This window comes from Elephantulus edwardii, unplaced genomic scaffold (genome assembly GCF_000299155.1).
Source record: "Elephantulus edwardii isolate Elephantulus edwardi_28Jun2011 unplaced genomic scaffold, EleEdw1.0 scaffold00034, whole genome shotgun sequence".
Lineage (NCBI taxonomy): Eukaryota > Metazoa > Chordata > Mammalia > Macroscelidea > Macroscelididae > Elephantulus > Elephantulus edwardii.
The window spans coordinates 17,889,757-17,910,966 of NW_006399784.1; the positions used below are offsets into that span (position 1 = coordinate 17,889,757).

The window sequence follows — 21,210 nt, forward strand, 5'->3', positions numbered from 1 at the left end:
ATACATACTTATTTTTTTGAGAAAAATATTGTGTTTAATGGAGTGTCCATAAGCATGTATTTCAGCAACTGATGGTGGAACAGATCTGAATCTATTTCATTCCAGTTTGTGTCAGCACTGATATATAAAAAAATTAATCTTGCATCCAACTATTCTTGAGATATCCAGCTTGAAAAATGATGGCTGGTTCATTTAGAAGTTCATTCCCAAGTTCACAAATATAATTTAAATGTTGTACCCAAAAACCTTCTTAAATAAACTAATCTTAAGATCTTTAGCCTATAGAAGAATCTAAATCTTAAACCCAGTGCCGTCAAATCGATTCCTACACACAGCAACCCTACAAGGCAGAGTAGAACTGCCTGTCTGGTTTCTAAGGCAATACTCGAAGTAGACTGCCACATTTTTTCCCATGGAGTGGCTGGTGAGCTTGAACTTCCCACTTGTAGGTTAGCAGTCATGAGCTTAACCACGGTACCACCAGGGTGCCCTAGGATCCAAATAGGAAGCCATTTTTGCTTGTGTAAACAAACGAAAAGTAATTTAACCCATTTTATAAGTATTCTCTTAAACAGTCTAAGAACTATCAAGAATCTAGCCTATCCTCTACGAAGAATGTTAGGAGAGGGCCAAATGTTATACTTTTCTAGATTGTAAACTCCAGGAAGGCGAGGATGGGTGTCTGCTTCATACACCATTCTACTCCCAGTGCCTAGAGCAGCGCGTGGCACCAGGCAGACACTCAGCATGAATATTCAAAGACTCATTCACAGATATTAGAAGACAGAGCCTTGGTTTAACATTCTAAAGATGTTATTGAATTTCATCTTTGTCATAAACAGGCTTAACTATTTTTCAAACTCTATCGAGCTTAAAAAAAATACTAAGTCTAAAAGTAGATCTTGCTGAAGAAAATTTTTTCAGATGTTGATTTGGTCCTAAAGATTTAATAAACAACTGGGAGTAGCTAGAACTTTCCTATAACAGAATTTGAAATGCTATTTAAGAGAATGACTGGATTATAAATCAATAAGCCTCAAATACAACATTCATGGAATTATACATAATTGAAGAGGTTTTTGATTTTTCTTTTACTAGTACAGTTCTAAGGTCTTTCAGTGAAGAAAGACTTCAAAGGCATTAGTGAAAATGCCAAACATGACATCCTATTTGGTAGAACTGAGCAGAAAATTAAACAGTGGAAATGACAGCATCTTAATTTACAGTCTCAGTGACAGATTAACTGGTGACTAAATTATTCTTAGCATTTCTCAAAATGCATTTGTACTTACTTTAAATTAATTTTAAATTAACCACAACTCAAGTAGAACTTTTATTTTTGCCTTTTTTTCCTTTTTTTCTCTTAAGCGCACAGAAGGCCATTTCCTGACTAAAGGTCCACCACCATCATTCCTGGAAAACGGCAGAAATGAATCTGCTTTAGGGCTTGCTCCTCTCGGACGGCTTGAAGATGTGCAGTCAAGGAATGTGCTGAAGAATGGCTGGACGATGCCTGTCTGTCTTTTAGAGTGCTGCCTATTTCAATACACCAAAGAGTCAGCTATATATTTATATATTATACATTCTACCTTACCCTAATCATGTATACATAGTCCCTTAACACCTCTACTATTCATTAGACAATGATAAATAACTGTAACATGCCCTTACCTGTAATGCTTTTGAAATAACACAACTTTGGTAACACTTGCTTTCTAAGGGGAAACCATTGATCAATCACATGCCTTTGGTTGACACCATTCGTCCTCCAAAGGGCTACTTATGGCTCTCTGTCCTAGGATACTGGTGTCCTACTACATGTGCTGACATTTTGCAGGAGGTAAAGCTTTCGCTTTCATGAAGTGGAAAAGGAGAGACACAGGAGAGAACATGGCACAGACAAGATGACTTACCCTTTCCTTGGTTACATGCCAGTACATGAATCTGAAGCTCACGGGGCTGTCTGTTTACCAAAAGGTAGCATGACTAGTATTAATAATATGCTTTTCAAAACATTAGGAATTTCTGATCTCCCTAGAAATCAAAACCCCTTGGCTTTTTTTTATGCAGGGTGAGCACAAAAGGTGAAAAGAATGCACAGAAAGGTTCTTTGATCTAACCCAGCAAAGCTGGGAAATTTGCATTGATTCTTCAGTGCTAAACTCAAGGCCTGCCAATCAGAACTGGGAGGATTTTGCAAGACAGCCCTATTTTTCCTAAAGTAACTTATATAGAGTTACTGATGACCAGAAAAAATGTCACAAGAGTAATACCTACTGCAAAAGTGAGGTTAGAAGATCCCCCAGGGCTTGTGGCCTAGGTTAAATAAAGTATATAACGACAACTGATTTTATTTTGTTGTGTTTTTGGAAGCTCTCAGCAAAAGCAACCATTCACAGGACTAACAAATATCTTTAAATATTCTAAGTTTTTAAAATGTTTGTTTGATTTGCAAAATTAGTTTAACTACATAAATCCCTGTTCTCTAAGCCATAGTTCACAGGTGTAAAACTTTGCAGTTTTCATAGGTTCAATAGAAGAGTTGTTTTGTAACCCTAAAGGTGAATTGCAGAAATCAGATACGCAGTCTTAAGGAAATTGTTACATTCAGAAATAACCTCAGAAAGTTCATCAGTGATTCCTTCAAGCGCAAAAAAAATCTAGTCATAATCTGGTCCCGCGTTGAGAAATCCATTCCACTTTATAGTGCAAGACCTCTGTAAAGGGTATCTAGCCGCCCACTGTTACTGTAAGTATCTATAGACCTTGAAACAGTGATTCCCAGAGTCTGCAACCACAACGTGACCATCTGAAGTTAGGGCCAGGCCCTGGGGGCCGTAGAGTGGGTCAGCAGATGTGTTAATATAGGACAAGAACGATCCACTGCCATCAAAAACCTGTAAAACAGACAAAGTCAGAGTGTTAGGGGGAAAGTTGTCTTGATATGCCAAACTCCAAGTCAGAAAAACCCGCTGATACTTTTTACTGTTGATCCTGTTTCTGTTGTTGGTTTGTGACCCTGGAGAGACCCAATGTGTTACAGAGTAGGACTGTTCTGGAGGGCTTTCTTAGTTGCAATCTTTACAGAAGCAATCATCAGATTGGTTACTTCTGCAGTGATGATGGATGGCTGTCAATGGGCAACTTTCGGTTTTTGGCATTTGCAGAATGCAGGAACCTTTGTTGCTGATGTTTTTAAATATAAAATATATAAAGTAGGTGTGCACCCTGCAGGGTTTGTTTAGGTCACGATCATGTTCAAACTCCTCTCTCCACTTACTTTATCTCCTTTCCCTCTGTGTCGCAGAGCCACTGACGGCAGAACATGCCATTAGATGCCAGATCTCCTTATGCTCCTATAGCAGTCCCAACAACTGTCTGGTGAGAATGGCTGCTGATAGTCCTTGAAAAATGAAAGGCCTTTGGTTCTCAATCTAGGCCTTCATTCGTACCCTTCCTTCCTCACTGCCCTTTTTCACTTCTGATTACAAGGGAGAAAAATCAGCAACTAGACAGGTGGCCTAGTGGCAAGAAGCTATGCTACAATCCCGGAGGCATGTGGTTCGAGGCCACCAGCTGCTCCACGGGAAAAAGATGGGCTGTCTGCTCCCGTGTGACTGCCTCTGAAAAACTCGCCAGGGGGTCAGCTATGGGTCAGTCTCAACTCTACGGTAAAACAACTGGCCACAGAAGAGTGGCCCTGAACCACGATATTCAGTGAGAAACTAGAGATGTATTTTAAGTCCTCTGTCACTTTTTAGTAAAGAGTGAATTTAAAGAAGTCAGTAGTTCAACACGTACAATATGAAGGTGTCTTCCTTTGGTCTGTAAGATTCTGCCAACTCAAAACCAAACCCAGCACAGCTGCGTCAGTTCTTACGCAAAGGGACCTTTGGGGACTGTAGCACTGCTCCCCAGTTTCCATGTTTGAAATACATATGGAAGCCGACTGGGGCATCTTTCTCCAGCAGAGCACCCAGGAGTTCAGGCTGGTGACCTTCTGCTTTGCAGCAGAATGCTTAAAAGAATAAATCCAGGCCTTTAAACTGCTACTTCGTAACACTCAGGCTGGTTTCTTGTGATAATTTTGTTTGGCCTGATGTTTTGAAAGGAAACTAGGCTATTCACACAAACTCCATCAAGGTCACATTACTAACAGGATAGCTAGCATCTGTGGTCCTGCGCAGAGCTGCTCCATGACTTTACTCCTGCCATGCTTCTCTAGAAAGGTGTCTCTCTCTCTCTGTGGCCTTCAAGTCCCCGCTGACTGACAGCAGATCCTCCATTAGCTTCTGGGGCTATCAATTGCACTGGAGTTGACTGCAGGAAGGTAGATGCTATTGAAGTTTGTGATTGCAGATCTAATACATCTCTCATCAGATACAGAAATGCGTCTTTTAACTGCAGTCATTTATTGGGATAATTAAGCAAGAAAAATATATTGGAGAAATAAAAATATTCTGTGTTGTTCATTGCTGTTGAGTCGAGGTTGAGCACAAGGCCTATGAACAAAAGTCCTGAAGCCTTTCTATAACTATCAACATTTATCAAAGTTCATAGAGTTTCCAGACGCATGTTGTTTAGGAAGTAGATGCCACTATTTGTGATTGCTGATCGAATACATTTCTCATCAGATACAGAATGCTTCTTTTAATTATAGACGTTTATTGAGATAATTAAGATAAATCTGTTAGAGAAATAAAAATATTCCGTGTTACGTTTATAAATTCTTTTTCTAAGAAATAGACCCTAGATCAAAGTCAATCTGCTAGTCTTTTTTGTTCTTACAAATATACTGAATGCAAATTGTATACAGTGAGGAACAGATTTTTTGTGGACAGTGGTTTTAATTTCTCTGGGACAAATGCCTAAGAGTAGTATCACTGTAGGTACATTAATTTTTAAGAAATTGTTGAACTATTTTTCAGACTGAATACACCATTTTACATTTCCATTGGTAGTGTTTCTCTACAGCCTTGCCAACATCTGGAACTATTATTATCACTATTTTTCTTAGGTAATATATTACTGGAGTTTTAGCTTGAATTCAGGTAAGGAGTTACACTGCCATCCCAAATGCGGGCAGTTTGAATCCACCTGCTTCTCTGCGATATAAAGACAAGCAGTCCCCTCTTGAGTGATTTACGGCCTCAAAAAATCCACCGAAGGGTCAGCTTTGAGTAGCTATGAAGTGGTTCTGACTGAAGGGCAATGAGGGGTAAGTGAATAGCAAGTGAGGAAGTCTTGCTCGTGCTCTGGGCAAGCATTTGGCTATAATCAAAAGGCTGGAACCCACTTTATGGGAGAAAGAGGTCTGCTTCCATGAAGATTACAGCCATGGGACCCTCCCATCTCCTACTGGGTTGCTGGGATTCAGCATTGACTCGACAAATAAAAAAAAACTTTCAAAAAACTCCAAACACATTGAAAAAAAAAAAAAAAAGAAAAGAACTGATTCGACAGTAATGCCCATGGTTTCTGGTCAGTGTCTAGTGATGCTCAACAAACTTTCATGTGTTTATTTTTCTTCTTTAACATGATAAACTACATTTTTTTTTCAAATATGTAACAGGCTTATAACCTTATAGTAAACACCACCTGATCATGCTGTATAATTCTTTATAGGTCTATAGTTTTCTTTTTTTGTCCTAGTTTTGTTGTCAAAGTAAATTCGGCTTCATTAAGTTGAATTGGGAAGTTTTCCATCCTTTTTTATATTCTGGAAGAGAATGTGGAATTAGTTCTAATTCTTCTTTCACTATTTGGTATACTTCTTAAGTGAAATAATTTATTTCTGGAGGTTTTTTTGGGGGGTAAATTTTTTATAATTTTATTTTAATAATTTTAATGAACATTTACAGAGATTTTGGATTTCCATTCATTCATTGTTGCACTTTTCTCCCTGCCCAACCCTCCCTCCCCCCCAGTTTGCTTCTCTCATTGAAAAAGTAAAAGAAAAATTCTTACTTTGGCATACAATCCCCCTGCACCCCAGGTACACTCCACTATGCACCCTTAATTCTGGACTCTTGTGATAACCATAATACCCTATCGTATATCACTTTTAAATTATTCTTTCCCTCATCTGTTTCAATGCAGTATACATAATTTATCCAGTTTTTCTCAGTGTGTGTGTGGGGGGTAAATTTTATACTCACAAATTAAATTTAAGAGTAAAACTCAGTGCCAATGAGTTAACTCCATCTCATAAAGACCCCATTTGTATTAGAGTGGATCTGTGCTCTCATTGGCTGGATTTTTATAAGTGGTTGCCAGCTCTTTCTTCCAAAATGCCTCTGGGTTGAACTGAACCAATCTTTTTGTTACTGGTTTAATGTGTGAATTGTTTGCACCACCCAAAGGACTTCTGAATAGTAGTACTCAACTCAACTCATGGCTGTGAAATTGGAACCAACTCCCAGTTGACTCGTTAGCAGGTTTTCTGAGGTGGTAAACCACACTGGAGGAGACTGCCTGTCTTTCTCCCTAGGAGGTGATGGGGGATTTGAACTGCCACAGACATATGGCCTTTGGGTTAGCAGATCTCCTTTCTACTCACTAACCCACCAGAGATCCCTTGATAGTAGGGAGGGCTATTCAAAGGATCTATATCAGATGGGATGAGTGGGAGAGTTTGTACTTTTTGAGAAATAGGCCAATGTCATCTAAGTTGTCAGATATATATGTACAGAGATGTTCACAGAATTCTCTTTTTGATGTCTTCATGGTCTGATTAACTACTGATAATAGTAAACGTGTCTCTGTAATTTTTATTAACAAACTGTCAATTTTACTCATCTTTTGAAAAAATGAACTTCTTGTTTCATTGGTTATGTTGTTGTTGTTATGTGCCATTGAGTCCCTCTCCAGGATGAACCTGTTTGTTCTCCTAGTGGGCGATGGTATATTCAATACTCTTCTCCAGCACTACAGCTCAAAGGCATCAAAGCTCCTTCTATCATCCCTAGTCATCGTCCAGCTATTTTTCTGTGTTGAAGTTCACTAATTCTTGACTCTTTATGTCCTTCCTTCTGCTTGTTTTGGGCTTGTTATCTTTAGATTAGTCCTCTCTTCTAATGTAAACATTTAGTGCCATTAATTCCCTTTAAGCACTACTTTTAACTGCATCCCACAAATGCTGATGACATTCTAGAATTTGCATTTTTACTTAATCCAATGCATTTTAAAAATTTTCTTTGATAAATCTTCTTTGACATTTGGCGTACTTAATCGAATAATGCTTATAAAGGCATAAATAAACTACAAGAAATATAAAAGAAGACAATTATACTGGAATATAGTAACCAAAATATGTACTTTGTTAATAACAAGTTGCATAACAAGGAATATTGACAAATTTAATGTAAACAGTAATTTTTGAAGCGATGAGAAGAAATGACAACTTGATATATCTGCAATTATAATATAAAACTATCTGAGATTTCTTTTGGTGACAAAAACATGTATTAATAAAATAACTGTGATTATTACCTATAGTACTACTAGAAGGAAACTAACTTTAAAAGTTACTGAAAATATTAATATAAGTGTTTTGTTCATGGGTTTCTTTAATTTTACTCATAAACTATTTCAAGCTCTTTTTGATCTAGGTTGAGAAAATATGATTTTGGAGGTTTCTTTATGCAAACAAAACATGTAAATAAAATGACAGAAAAACTCCAAACCTGTTGAGATTAAGTAAATTCTGACTACAGTTGCTCTATTTTAATGTCCTCACTTTAATTTGTTTCATCTTTCTGAATTATTACCTAGGGTCCTTTGATCTGACTAGTGAAGAATGAAAATATTTTCAAGATTAGGAAAAGCAATTCTTCATTTTTAATAAATACTAGCCATTTTAAACAAATAAATTAGCACTTTGATCTACCTGGATTCTGCTGTTTCCCCAGTCGGCTACAATGATGTTTCCATTGGAATCCACCGCTACGCCGGTTGGAGCATTAAACTGCCCATTTCCTTCTCCATTTGAGCCAAATTTTAACATGAACTCTCCCTCTTGATTAAATACCTGCGGGAAATATTTAAAAATAATTTTAAGGTTAAAATTATTGTACCAATTATTGTAGATTTTCTCTTTGATTTGAGCAGGATATTTCTAACAAGACATGATTTAATATATTCTAAATATATCACAAACAAAAAATTCTACAAACTAGACAGCCAGCCATATCACTTGTAATTACACAATTTACTGCATAAATGTGTTTTTTTTTTCACTTGTTAAACCACTACTACTTTTTTGGTTTGTTTAATTGTATTAAAATACTTAAACTATAAAGTACTATATATACTCTTTTCAACAGTACTATTCTAAGTTTAAAGAAATAGCTAGATCTCAAGAATGGGAAATTATACTTCTAACTAGATGGATAATAGTTCAAACTCAAACTTTGGCTAAAGAGAAGGAGTTTTTTTGCTAGGCTAGATGGTTAAAACGGAAATCCATTTTACTAAGTTTAATGTACTAAAAAGAAATGGATTGGATTTTACAACTGTCTCAGGGCAATTCATTGTGTATCTGTGTGTGTGTGTATGTGTGTGTGTGTGTGTGTGTGTGAGAGAGAGAGAGAGAGAGAGAGAAGAAAGAGAGGAGAGAGCACGCAAAAAAGAGAGAGCAAGAGCGCGAGCTAGATAGAGAGATACGGTAATCAGGTAATTTTTCTTATTACTCTCATTTTATTTTTAGTTAAAATGAGCTTAAAGCTTTGGATAGAATCTATTCATAAGAGGGGAAGCTGCTAAGTGTACACTTTATGGATATTTTCTGTATCTAATATAATCAAGAAATGAGCTGTTGTGGCTAAGTAAATGTTTTTATCAATAGTATTACTATATATAGTATTGTAGGAAGCACTGATGGCTCAGAGGTAAGGAATTGCATATGGTTCAAATACACCAGGCTGCTTCATAGCTGAAAGATAGGAACTCTCCTCTCTTGGGGTTTATAGTCTCTGAAAACCTCCTGTGGGTTGGTTCTTCAGAGTACACATTATCATCATGTAAACTAGTTATTGTTAGATGCTGTCAAGAGTATGACTCCTAGCGACCCTGTGAAGAACAGATCTGAACCTTCTACTGTTTTGTGCCATCCTCACAATCTCTGACTTTTTTGAGCCCATCAGGACAGTCACTGTATCAATCCACCTGACTGAGGGTCTTCGTCTCTTTCTCTGTTCTTCCACCTTCCCAAGCATAATGCCACTCTGTAAAGAATAGCCTTTCCTAGCAACCTACCCAAAGTATATGAAAGGAAGCTTTGTCATCTTTGCCTCCAAGGAACACTCTGGCTACCTTATGTCCAAATTTATTTCTGCTGAGTTGATTTGGACTTGTAAAGGTTCCAAAATGTTGAATGTAAATGCGTCCACTCAATCTGAACACAGACTCAATGGAGGTTTTTCAACTGTGATCACAAAGGTTTAAAAAGACTATTTCTTTCCATTAAGCACAACAGAGCAAGAGGGAAAACCTCTACCCTCAAGGAGAAAATAATTTTAAGAAGAATTTTTCTGAATTAATTAAACAGTTCTCCAGTAATCAGTCTTCTGGGTTTTTAGGAAGGTCAGAGACAGTAAATACTAGATTTAAAAACAGAACAAAGCAAAATAACAAACCTCTTTCCTCTTCTCATTCCATTTACATAAAATATTCTAGTTTTCGAGGACAGGCATGGTTAGGAGCCTGACACCATACCTACCCAGATTTCTTTCCCCCAAGGAAAAGGAAGCATATACTTTGTTATTCTCTTCCTTACCTTACTAAGATCTACAAATAAACTTTGCTTGTTTGTGTCTCTCTGACTCAGTATGCTTCCTCTGGCATAATCTAAGCAGCTCAAGTACTCCAGCTGCGCTTGGGAATTGGGAAGAATGTCAAGCACAGTCTTATTAGTGATGAAAAGGAAACCCATGTAGAGGGTAGCTAATCAGGCTAACTAGGCCACACGTTAGTCCTGGCCAACAGGTATCATTGTCACATCTGCCAACAGAGAAATTGCCTGAATCCAGAACTACTGCTAAGTGCACCGCTTCAGGGGAAATAACAGTCTGAATATTTTATGAAAATAATTTTGCAATAGCTGTTATAAGGGAAAAACAAAAGACGACTGTGGTTTTCTGAAATAAGGGAAAAAATTGAGTTTAAAGAAATAATGGAAATAATCTAGCTCTAATGTATGAAGACAGAAGCATTTTTGGAATCTTAAAAAAAAAAAAAAGGTGCTCTGTTGATTTAATGGTAAGGAGTTGCCCTGCCAAACCCAAAGGTGTGTGGTTTGAATCCACCAGCTGCTCTGTGACAGTCTCTGAAACCTCACTGGAAGGTTAGCTATGAGGTTCCTACCTGATGGTACATAACAATACGAAGAATTTAAAAAAATTACTATTTTCTTTTATCCTCAACTGGAAAGTCATTTACTTGCTTGTAAATTAGTCAAATGAAAACATTAAGAAGAAGTACTGACTGAAATAGTTTTTATAGCTTTGCTTTTCAAAACAAGTTTTTCTAGAACATTTTTAACAACCTTGATGAAAATCTTTCTCCGATTTAAAAATTTGACTCATCCCAAACACATCCATTTGAACGTCTGCCCTGGTATGGTGTTCTCTGCTATGGGAATCACAGTTTGTTTTTTTTTGTAAATTTTTTCTTTTTTTTTTTTTTAACATTCCTGTTTTTAAGATATAAGTTACTGCTACATAATTTATTTGCTGTTTTTGTTATTTACATATGTTTTATTTCCTTTTACATTGCCGGCCAGCGTTATCCACAGGGGCTGACCCAGCTTCACTCAGTCTTAGGGACTTCAGGAACACAGGTGGGGAAAGGTTGTGAGGCCACCACAGTTGTGATGAGGGGGTTGTGTGGGGGAAAAAGAAGTTGCTTAGCATCTTTGCCAGGCATTTTCTGGCTTTTGCCTGGTTAAATCTAGATGGGATTTGTTCTTGCTAGGTGCCTTGTACTTAAATGAATGATTCCTCTACTATAAGCTCCTGAAGGCAGGAAGTATGGTACCAGTTGTATTGTTCTTAGATATACACACCCCCCTGGTAAGAGCCGCCACACAGCCCAGACCCTGTTGCCTCTTTGTTCTCTGTTGCCCACCACTACCATCCATCCATATTTATTTTGTCAAGTGTCCTTTTCCTAAGACCCCTCCCACAGAGAGAGGTAGAGACAGAGAATTTAGCTTATCCACATGAGGTGGGCAAGGAGGCTCAACCATGAGGGTCACAACCCTGGAGCGAACTCAAGGCCAAGGACAGCCTCAGAACCAGGCACCACACCATGAGAACCCTGGTCTAGAAGACTACAAGATACATTCTGGTTTCAGTAAACAAGAATTTTGTTTTGAAGCATCTTATCATTTCCTGACTTGCTCATAATAAAGGTAAACAATTTCTCTCCCTATTGGCAGAAGTGAACGGCACAAAGTCATTATCTGGATAACATCAAGGTTGTGAAAGCATTCTAAGAATTTTGAAGCATGCCACATGAATGTAAATCTGGGCCAATTTCTGCCCCTGCTCTGCTCAGAACTCTTATGTCACAGCATGCCAATATCAAAAGGTTTAGAATGCAAACAATTTTTAAAAGTTACTCTAATATTATTGTCAGGTACTGTCAAATCAACTACAACCCACAGTGACCTGTGGACAACAGATCTGAACCTTGCCTGCTTTGCTATCCTCACCCTTCCTCACACGCTTGAGCCCATTGTCACAGTCACTACATCAGTCCAGCTTGAAGATTTTCCTCTTTCTATGACCTTTCCCAGCACATTGTCTTTTTTCAAGAAATAGTCCCTCTGGGCCAGCTCAACAACATACTCAAAAAGTATGTGAGATGAAGTTTCACCACCCTTGCCTCCAAGGATCTACAAAATTTAATCTGCAGAAATCCAGCTTAGTTCAAGTATTTTTCATTTTAATTTTAAAATTATCTCCATTTATACCCATTTTAAATTAAGAAACGTATTGCCACTATATTCTGTTCAGTTCGTGACTCTTCAAAATCTGTATGTCTGAATTAAAATGTGCATCTGTTAGGTAGAAGCAATATCTACTCTTTTCATGTTTATATATTAGGTGTTTTCTCCTAGATCTAGATCTTAGTAAAGGCAGTTAAAAAGGAACAACTTTTGTGTTTAAGTACCTTGACAGAATGGTTATGGAAATCTGTAACAATGATTTCATTATTGCTATTTACAGCTGCAAAATGGGGACCTGCAATAGAAATGGGGGAAAACACGTGATGTTCATAACACCAGAAATGATTCATTGCAATAATATCATAATTACTGTTAAAAAAGAAACACACCCATTTTATATATATATATATATATTAACTCTATTATTTAAGAAAGAACAAATAATTATAGGCTCAGTCTGAACATCCTTCAGCCGTGCCTCTGGATCCAGGCAGCTTGGATCCTATGCTGTGCGACACTGTGCCCATCTACTCTGACTTCTTCCAGATCTAGGTTAACCATTTGAGCAGCCCTGATGAAGTGAAGTGAGCACCAAGCATCAGAATTCATTCTCCACACCACCATCTGAAAGTCACAATCTGCCAGCTCCCCTGAGGAGGTATTAAATCATTTTAGGTCCCTCAACTCCCTAGAGAGGAAAGACATGTTCACTCTTAGCACTGGAGGAAAGACGGCAGTGCATGATATTCTTAAGAACCCACATTCCCTAATATTGGGTGACATTCAGAACCTGGCAGAACTGGAGACAAAGCACAGTGAAAGATTATACAAAGTTAACACTGAACATGAGAAGCATCCTTTTAAAAAGAAACGTAACAAGACGGATTCGGAGAATGAAAAACTAAGCAAGCTTGCAAAGGGGTTTACCAAAAAGAGAAGCAAAGGACATGGCCCTCGTTTACCAAAGTTCTCAAATATCCTCCAGTGTTTTCTTCTAATCACCTAGGAAGTGACAAATTCTCATGCAAAATGTCTTTAAAAGGCAACTGTAGCGACGTGGAAATGGGAGTAACTCTGCTGTTTCCCAAACATCTTCTATTTAAAAGCAGTAATTTAAAGAAATCCCATTTTATTTAATAGTCCTATTCGAGGATTCGACTTCTGAGTTGTAAGCTGCCATCAGTAAACCCCACACATGGATTTCAGGCCAACCCACAGCAAGGGAATAGCTGAGCAGCATCTAACCATGCTTTTGCTTGGCTCCCATCCCCAGCATCTCTCCCAAAGCCAGCAAACATGCTGGGGATGCCGTGTCTTCAACATGCTCCGCCATCATGCAAGTGTGAGCAGAAGAAGCATAGAAAAGGGGGTTTACATATTACCATCGAGTGTACCTGCAAACTGCCTGTCCCCGTTTCCTCGGCTACCAAACCTGGTGACTATTTTTCCGTTTGGCTGGAAGATGAACACACAGCATGCCTTGTTGTCTACCACAATGATGTGCCCATTGCGGTCCACGGAAACTCCTTTGGGCCCCATCAGTTTTCCTGATCCAATTTTTGTCTGTTGGAAACAAGCACACGTATCAAAGCTTAAAGCACTGCAGTGTATGGATATAGACATTTGTCTTAATAAACATTTAGGCCCCTCGTGCAACTGCCATCCCCCGTGACTGCGGCTGCTCGCGCCCCACCCCCAACGCCGCGTCTCGCCGGCTGCCAACTCCGGTGGGGGCACCGGCGGGGGCACAGGCGGGGCGGGGAGCCCCAAAGGTGCTCTCTGCACACAACCAACTACTGTTTGCAGACCTGGTCCCGTGCAGACCCTGCAGGGGCAAAGCACCAAATAAAGGCCCTGTTCGCAAAAAAAACCAAACCCCAACACACAAAAAAACAAAACAAAACAAAAACATTTATTGGGTTCATTAAACTCATATGAGCTACTCATAGAGCTCAGTGACCTTCTACCTGGGGAAGTTAACTGTCTTTGCCGCATCTATTATCTGCTAATGATATTTAAATAAAATCTCTATTTTTAAAAACATTATCTTTAATTTTATATTGGTTCACACAAAAAATTCCTATACATTGTGTTTGATTATATACATTGTACTGCACACATCCCTCTATTCACACTGTGTTTCATATGATCATTCCCGTACACTGTGTTTTAAAAAATTAATCACCAATAATCCAAGTCCACCATTACCCTACCTTTTCAGGTCTCCACTGGATCTTTCCTAATTCCTTCACCTCCATCCTCTGCCCAACAAACTCTATGACCCTGAGTTTCCCCTTCTCCCCAGCCCTACTCCTCCTACACCCCTCCCCTTCCCTCTTCAGACTATTGTACACATCTTACGAGTAAGCCTTCTCATTTTACAATAATGGTCTTATGCAGTATTTTGTCCTTATGAGACTGAGTCAGCTCACTCAACATAATGCTCTCCGGCCTTTCCTATGATTTATAATATTTTTCTAAATCACTGCTCCTGAATGCTGCATAGTATTTACCACCAAAAAAGCATGTTCTAGAATCCCTCTAACTGAGGTTCTTTTCAAAAGAAGCAGTGTAGAGTAGTGATCGATCCCTAGACCAGGAATGAGAAAATCTTGTCCTGTGCTTCTGCCACTAGGTTTGGCAACAACTATGTTTAGCACAAATGGATTTCATGTCCTTGTGTTTCAGATTCCTTATGTATTAAGAAGGTTAAAAAATGTCCTCAGTATTTTCCATGGGTATTTGTGGACTATGTATTAAGTAAAATAATGAAGTATTTAGCATAGAATGTAGCATATGCTAAGCAGTCATGAGAAGGAAGGAATCACTGTTGTCTCCATGTATTATAATTGATATCACAATTTCCAGGCATCCACTATGGACCTTTCTTTGCCTTTAACTCCATGCAAGTGGGGATCAAGACTGCTCTATTCACTGTGTACTCCCAGCTTAGTACCCTTGACAGATTGTAGGTATTTGTTGAAAATATTAATGAAAAAAGTCTAGTATTATTACAGAATAATAATTATGAGGAGATGATTCTAATTTTCTGTGTTTTAAAACAGAAGAACATTAAATTTATACTGAATATAACATTTGTGTATTAAATATTATTCATTTCTCTGAGTAGGCTACAGTGTATATAGAAATGACTATCTGCTATGAAGAATATATTTATTGCCTTTAACTTGTGCTTTATAGCTCCATTTCCCAGAGTACTTATAAAGATGTATTTCACTCACTTCCCCCCTTCCATTTATTTAATATACACAAACACTGGTTAAGTATGTACTAGTTCCTGAAACTGTGTTTAAGATACTAGGTAAACAAATAAATGGATTGAGAAGTTGTAGATTCATACAATGGAATACTACACAGCACGCAAGAGTAATACTTTGTAAATAACAACCTAACTTGAGAGGGACTGGGAGAGCATTATGCTGAGTGAACTAACTCAGTCCCACAAGGACAAATACTGTATAAAACCATTATTGTAGAATGAATATGCAGATCGAAGGTGGAGAAGAGGTAGGGTGGACATAGACGGGTAAGGAGGGGGGTGGATAGGGTGTTAGTCGTAAGGTTGGACAATTCGACAGGTGGGTGGGGTGAAGGAAATGGGAAGGACCTTTTGTGTAAAATAATGTATTCAAACTTTTAAAATAAATTAGAGTAATATAAAAAAATTTTAAAAAGATATTAGGTAAACAAAGACAGTGAGTTTTATAGCTGCTGCCCCCAATGATAGTTTAATCTTATTATTAAGATTTTAAAAAGCTGGAAAATAAAGAAGAGGGGAAAATGAATTGATGCCATTGAATTGTGGTGATGGAGAAAAGTACTGAATATCCCATGGACTGCCAAAAAACAAACAAATCTAAGTTGGAAGAAGGGTGGGCAGAGTGCTTTTCAGAGGCAGGGATGCTGAGACTCTGTTCTATATATTTTGTGGACATTGCTAGGAAGTGCAGTCCCTGAAAAAGGACATCGTATTTGGTAGGGAGAAAGGGCCATAGAAAGTGAGGAAGATCCTCAACAAGATTGAATGACAGAGTAACCACAACAACAGGCTTGAGTATGAAGAGACTATAAAGATGGTATACAATTGGGCAGTGTTTAGCTCTGTTGTACGTAGGCTTACTAGGACTTGAGTTGATGCAACAAGATCTAACAACAACGAAAACCCTTTCAAAGTGTCTAATACTGAGTTCTTTTGGCAATCGATGGCATAGTCAGTACTCTTAACCAACACCACAACTCAAAGGCATTGATTTTTCTTCCATCCATCCTTAGGCACTGTCCAACTTACCTATGCACAGCTGCTGTGCTGTACCTGTGCACAGCAAGTACTTGAAAAGATCCTATCTTGAATTAGGTGCACCTTAGTCTTTAAACTGTCATCCTTGCTCTTTAGGACTCTGGAGGGGCCCTTGACAGATTTTTCCTATTGCAACATATCTTTCGGACTTTGGGTTAGTAGTGCAACTCCCTACAGACTATAGCAGCAGAGCTTCTGATAGAAATATATTTTGAGCCAAATAAACAATTTCAACTTTTTAGTAGTCTCATCACACCAAAAAACAAACAAAAAGATAAAAACATTATGTATTTCTGGACACTAAGGTGTGCCTGATATAGGCCATGGTCTTTGCAATCACTTGTTATGCATCAGAAAGTTGGACAATGACTACGGAGGACAGAAGGAGAATTGATGCCTTTGAACTGTGGTGCTGGAGGAGAGTACTGAATGTACCATGGACTGCCAAGAAAACAGATTCATCCTGGAGAGGATTAAACCAAGCAACTCCTTGGAGGCAAGGATTCTGGGGCTTCGTCTGACATACTTTGGGCATGTTGAAAGGAAGGACAGGTCCTTGGAGAGGGACATCATGCTTGGGAGGGAGGGTGGAGGGACGGCGCAAGAGGGGAAGACCCTCTATGAGATGGATTGATTAAGTGACTGGGGTAATCGGGATGGGTTTGTCAGAGGCAGTGCGATTGGCACAGGATAGAGCAGGGTTTAGGGCTGTTGTACATAGGGTCGCTATGAGTTGCAAATGACTCGACGGCACATAACAACAACAACAACATTTTATTTAACCTATTACATCTAAAGTACTAGCACTTCAACATATAAAAATATAGAGATATTTCACTTTTTAAAATTTTTTTTATTTTTTTCTTTTTTTTGTGTGTACCATCAAATCTGATCCGACTGGTACACAGGAGGAGATTGTCCCTCCTTCTTCAGCAGAAGGTGGATTCGAACTGCGTGTCTCCAGGCTTGCCTTACAGCTTCTTGTAACTAGAGATATTTGACTTTTTAAAGACTAAGTCTTTGAAATCTAGTGAGTATTTTTATATTGTTATTTTGTACTGTCAAGTTGGACTTGGCCTATCGCTGACCCTCCAGCGGGTTTTCAGAGACAGTAAATTGCATGACAGGAGATTGCCTAGCTTTCTCTGGCAGAGCAGTGGTGCATGCCTTTAGGATTGTAACATTGTTTTTTAACACTAGGCCACCACGTGTTGTTGTTGTTGGGTGCCATCAACTCAAGCACAACTTATAGTGACCCTATGAACAACTAATCTGAACACTGCGATCCCATAGTTTCTCTACTTTACACTTAAGGTGCTTATCAATCCAGACCAGCCACAAATCAAGCTCTCAAGGTCCACAAAGGGCTACCATACTGGATTGTGTGACTGCACACACTTCCAAGATCTCATTTATGTTTATGGCAATCATCTGTCACCTACATGTATTCCCAAACCAGCATCTCTAGTCATGGCCAATTTAAAAGCTGTTACCTTAAATCCAAGCAGTGTCAAACCAAATTTATCTTTGCATTTCCACCCTTAAGTAAAGGGGGGGAAAGAAACTAAAGAAAACACAAACACACACTTCCTAATTTTAAAAAAAACAATACTCTTCTTTCAGTTACTTAAGACAAAAATTCACTTGTCCTTTCAGTAGTCTGGACGTCAGTTTCCTCATCTGTGAAAAGGCAGCTATTTGTGCAGACTCTCTTGAGAAGATAACGGAAAGCCGAGCACATCATCTGGCTCGCAGGCACATCATCTAACCCATGGAAGGTCTCCTCCTCACCCATCTGGCTGATACTCTACCTACCCCATAGAGTTCTCTTCCTAAAGAGACATGAAGCTGTAAGAAGCAGAGGTTATGGAGGGAGGGTGGCTTTCCCATAGTGAGTGTTCCATCTTTACATGGTGTTGTGTTTTTTTTTTTAGAATGCAACTTTAAATTTAATGCAAATGAATATATAATAAAATCAATCATTAGTATCAAAAAAAGAGAGAACTACAACTATTGTAAACATATACTAATCTAATCGATTCTAATGTTTATACTATAAATATTTGGTTTCACATACTACTGCAAACAAGATTCTAAATTATTGTGACCAGTTCCCCCCCTTTTTTTATACTTTAAATATGTGAGTGGCTGATACTCATATTTGATATTTTAGAGGAAAATGATATTACTACTAGAGGAAGGACACAGGAAACAATGGTATCTTTGGCAAGAGAATTTTTTGTGGAAATCTGATTCTGGCTTTACCATCTAGCCACAAGATCAAAGAGACTATAACATGATGGCTTGCAAAAGAACTGTCATACTTTATTTCATGTCTGAATGCAAGGGATGTCAGCAGAGATAAAAGGATGGCATCACTATGACAATAAATGTATAATAGCATTACTACTTAACACTGTGAGCACTAGCTGTTACTGAAATGACTCAGCCTTGTCTCAGATGGGTCACAATTACCTAGAGTAAAAGAAGAAAATAAAGGATTACTCCACTGCTATCATAGAGTGAGAACTAGTGTGGGTTCAAAAGAAGAACTGTAAATTGTCATTGAAAGCCTCTTTTCCTTCAACTCTCTTCATCATTTTCAGTTTAACGGCAAAGAATTCCATTAGGTGAAATGAAAATTACTGCATTGAGCCTAAGAGTATCTCATCTACAGGAAACTTGGAACATCAGTAATTTTGGTGTTAGTGGGTCAGACTGCAGTACTTAATTCACTACATAGATATTTTGGAATATGGTAGCCAGGAATGAGGGTGGCACAGGATTAAGCAGGGTTTTATTTTGTTATATATGTGGTCACCATTAGTTCCCAATAAGATAGAGACTCTTTTTTTTTCTCATTACAAAATATTTCTGTGTAGGCTACAAGAAATAAATCAAGAGGGAAAATGAGAAGGAAAAATTGGACAGAGAGTAGTGAAAATAACAGCTAAGAAGTGGATGATAGAAAAGAAGGGAAGATATTACGTCCTTCAAACTTTGCCATGAGGAGGAAGAAGAAACAAAGAGCATGGAGAAATGAGAGGAGGTGAGAGAAAAGGGAGAAGAAAAGGGAAAAGGATCTCATGCTCTGTCTTAAAGACATAAAAACCTGCAATGTGTCTTTCACGTTGTGAGTCTTTGGTGTGGAAACTGAAGAGGCTGGGTGGAATTCAGATTGAATTCTCATCTTCTCACAGTTCTCTCATCAATGCCAACTGTATACTGGCAACAACAGCTTTGGAGGAGAGAGTACATGGCAGTGCTGGGGTCTATGCACAGACTCATACCAGGATTTGGCTTACAGAACTCAACTGTGCAAGAGGCTGAGTTCATTCTATACTCTTCAGAGGAGATTCAAGATAAGGTAAAAATTGATTTTAAATGGAAATTTTGTGAGCTTGACACATACCTTTCCCCTCTAAGTCCCAGATAAAATTGAAAGCTGCAGAGCACACATGAAACACAGAAGGAAGAAACAAAGGAGGAAAAAAGCTCATTTGTGTGGCTCATTTGTTCATTCAGCCATTCAACAAACATTTATTTAGTACCAATCATGTACAGGATCTGGTTCCAAGCTCCGTCGTCGTCGTTGTTATGTGCCATCGAGTCACCCACGACTCAGAACGACCCTATGTACAGCAACTGGGAAGCCTACCCTGTCCTGAGCCAGATTCACTGTCTCTGACATAACCTACCCCCACCACCCCAGTCACTGTGTAAATCCATCTCATCTGGGGTTTTCCTCTCCTGTGCTGTCCCTCCACCTTTCCGAGGGTGATGTCCTTTTCCGAGGACTGGTCCCTCTTGGCCTCTTAAGGTCTGTAGATATAGCTAGTTCTTACATTTCTGGATGTGAGATTTTGATGAAACAGGGAGCTCTGATGGCACAGTCCACAGGGAGCTGCACTGCTAAGTCAAAAGCTGGGGCTCTCTGGTTGTTCATATCCACTAATGACTCCTTGGGAGAAAGATCGGCAGTTGGTTCTCATGCAATTTACAGCCTTGGAGACCTGCTGGAAGGTCAGCTGTAAATGAGGACAGTTAAACACAACCTTATCTGTTCTCCACAAAGCAGGGACCCCTCTCTTAAATATGTCAATCCTCACTCTTGGCATAGAGTGTAAGGAGTTGTGCTTCCAACTCAAAGGCAAAGGGTTTGAATCTACCAGCTATTTCTTTGGAGATAGATGGGAAATTCTGCCTCCCCCCCCCCCATGGGGTTTCCAATCTCTGAAAATCCACTGAAAGGTAAGCTATGAGTCAGTTCCACTCAAAGGGAAACGAGTCAACCAATCATTTGCTTTCCCATTCTACTATAAATCAGTCAAATTCCTGACCAACGCTTGGAATGGGGTTAGAGATGTTTGACCCTGAGCCCTCTCCTTGACTCTCAAGCTTCAAGAAGCCAAAAGCTTCTTTTGTGGGTCTTGGCTTTAAGGTCACCTCCCTAGATAGGCCAACACTGATCATACTTTTAAAAGCAGCCTTTTATTTTGTTACCAAAGTCCCTTGCTTCAGTCATTTCTGAGTACCAGTCGATTATGGCTGTGAGCAACCCTACAGGACAGATTAGATTGGTTCCATAGGATTTCCTAGGCTGAAATGCTTATGAAACAGAATACCAGGTTTTTCCTCCCTCACAGTCACCGATGGGCTCAGAGTGCCAACCTTTTGCTTAGCTGCCAGAGCTCATGACTGGGGCTCATTTGGTGGCCATTCTTGGGATTTTTTTTTTTAAATAAAATTAAGATTTCCTCAGTGTTGCAATGTCTTTTCCAAAATGTTTTTAAAAGGCATGTTGTTGTGTACATCGAGTCAGAACTGACCCGTAGGTGGCCCTCCAGAGGGTTTTCAGAGGCAGATAATTGCATGGGAGGAGACTGCCCATCTTTTTCTATACACTATGCACACCAAAGATTATTCTGTCTTAAAAATCAGG

The 21,210-nt window shown here is 38.8% G+C and overlaps 1 protein-coding gene across 2 annotated transcripts in view; it reads right to left on the reverse strand.

Annotated features, from left to right (window-relative positions):
- Positions 1–1,353: 1,353 nt before the first annotated feature.
- Positions 1,354–21,210, reverse strand: part of TRIM2 (tripartite motif containing 2) — a 189,787-nt gene continuing 169,930 nt past the window's right edge. For both annotated transcript variants that reach the window (XM_006884464.1, XM_006884463.1), the window contains exons 9-12: positions 13,345–13,513; positions 12,175–12,245; positions 7,889–8,029; positions 1,354–2,897 (exon numbers count right to left, since the gene is read on the reverse strand). In XM_006884464.1, the coding sequence (XP_006884526.1) occupies positions 2,745–2,897; positions 7,889–8,029; positions 12,175–12,245; positions 13,345–13,513 (534 nt within the window). In that variant the 3' untranslated portion in view covers positions 1,354–2,744. The remainder of the gene's footprint in view (positions 2,898–7,888; positions 8,030–12,174; positions 12,246–13,344; positions 13,514–21,210) is intronic.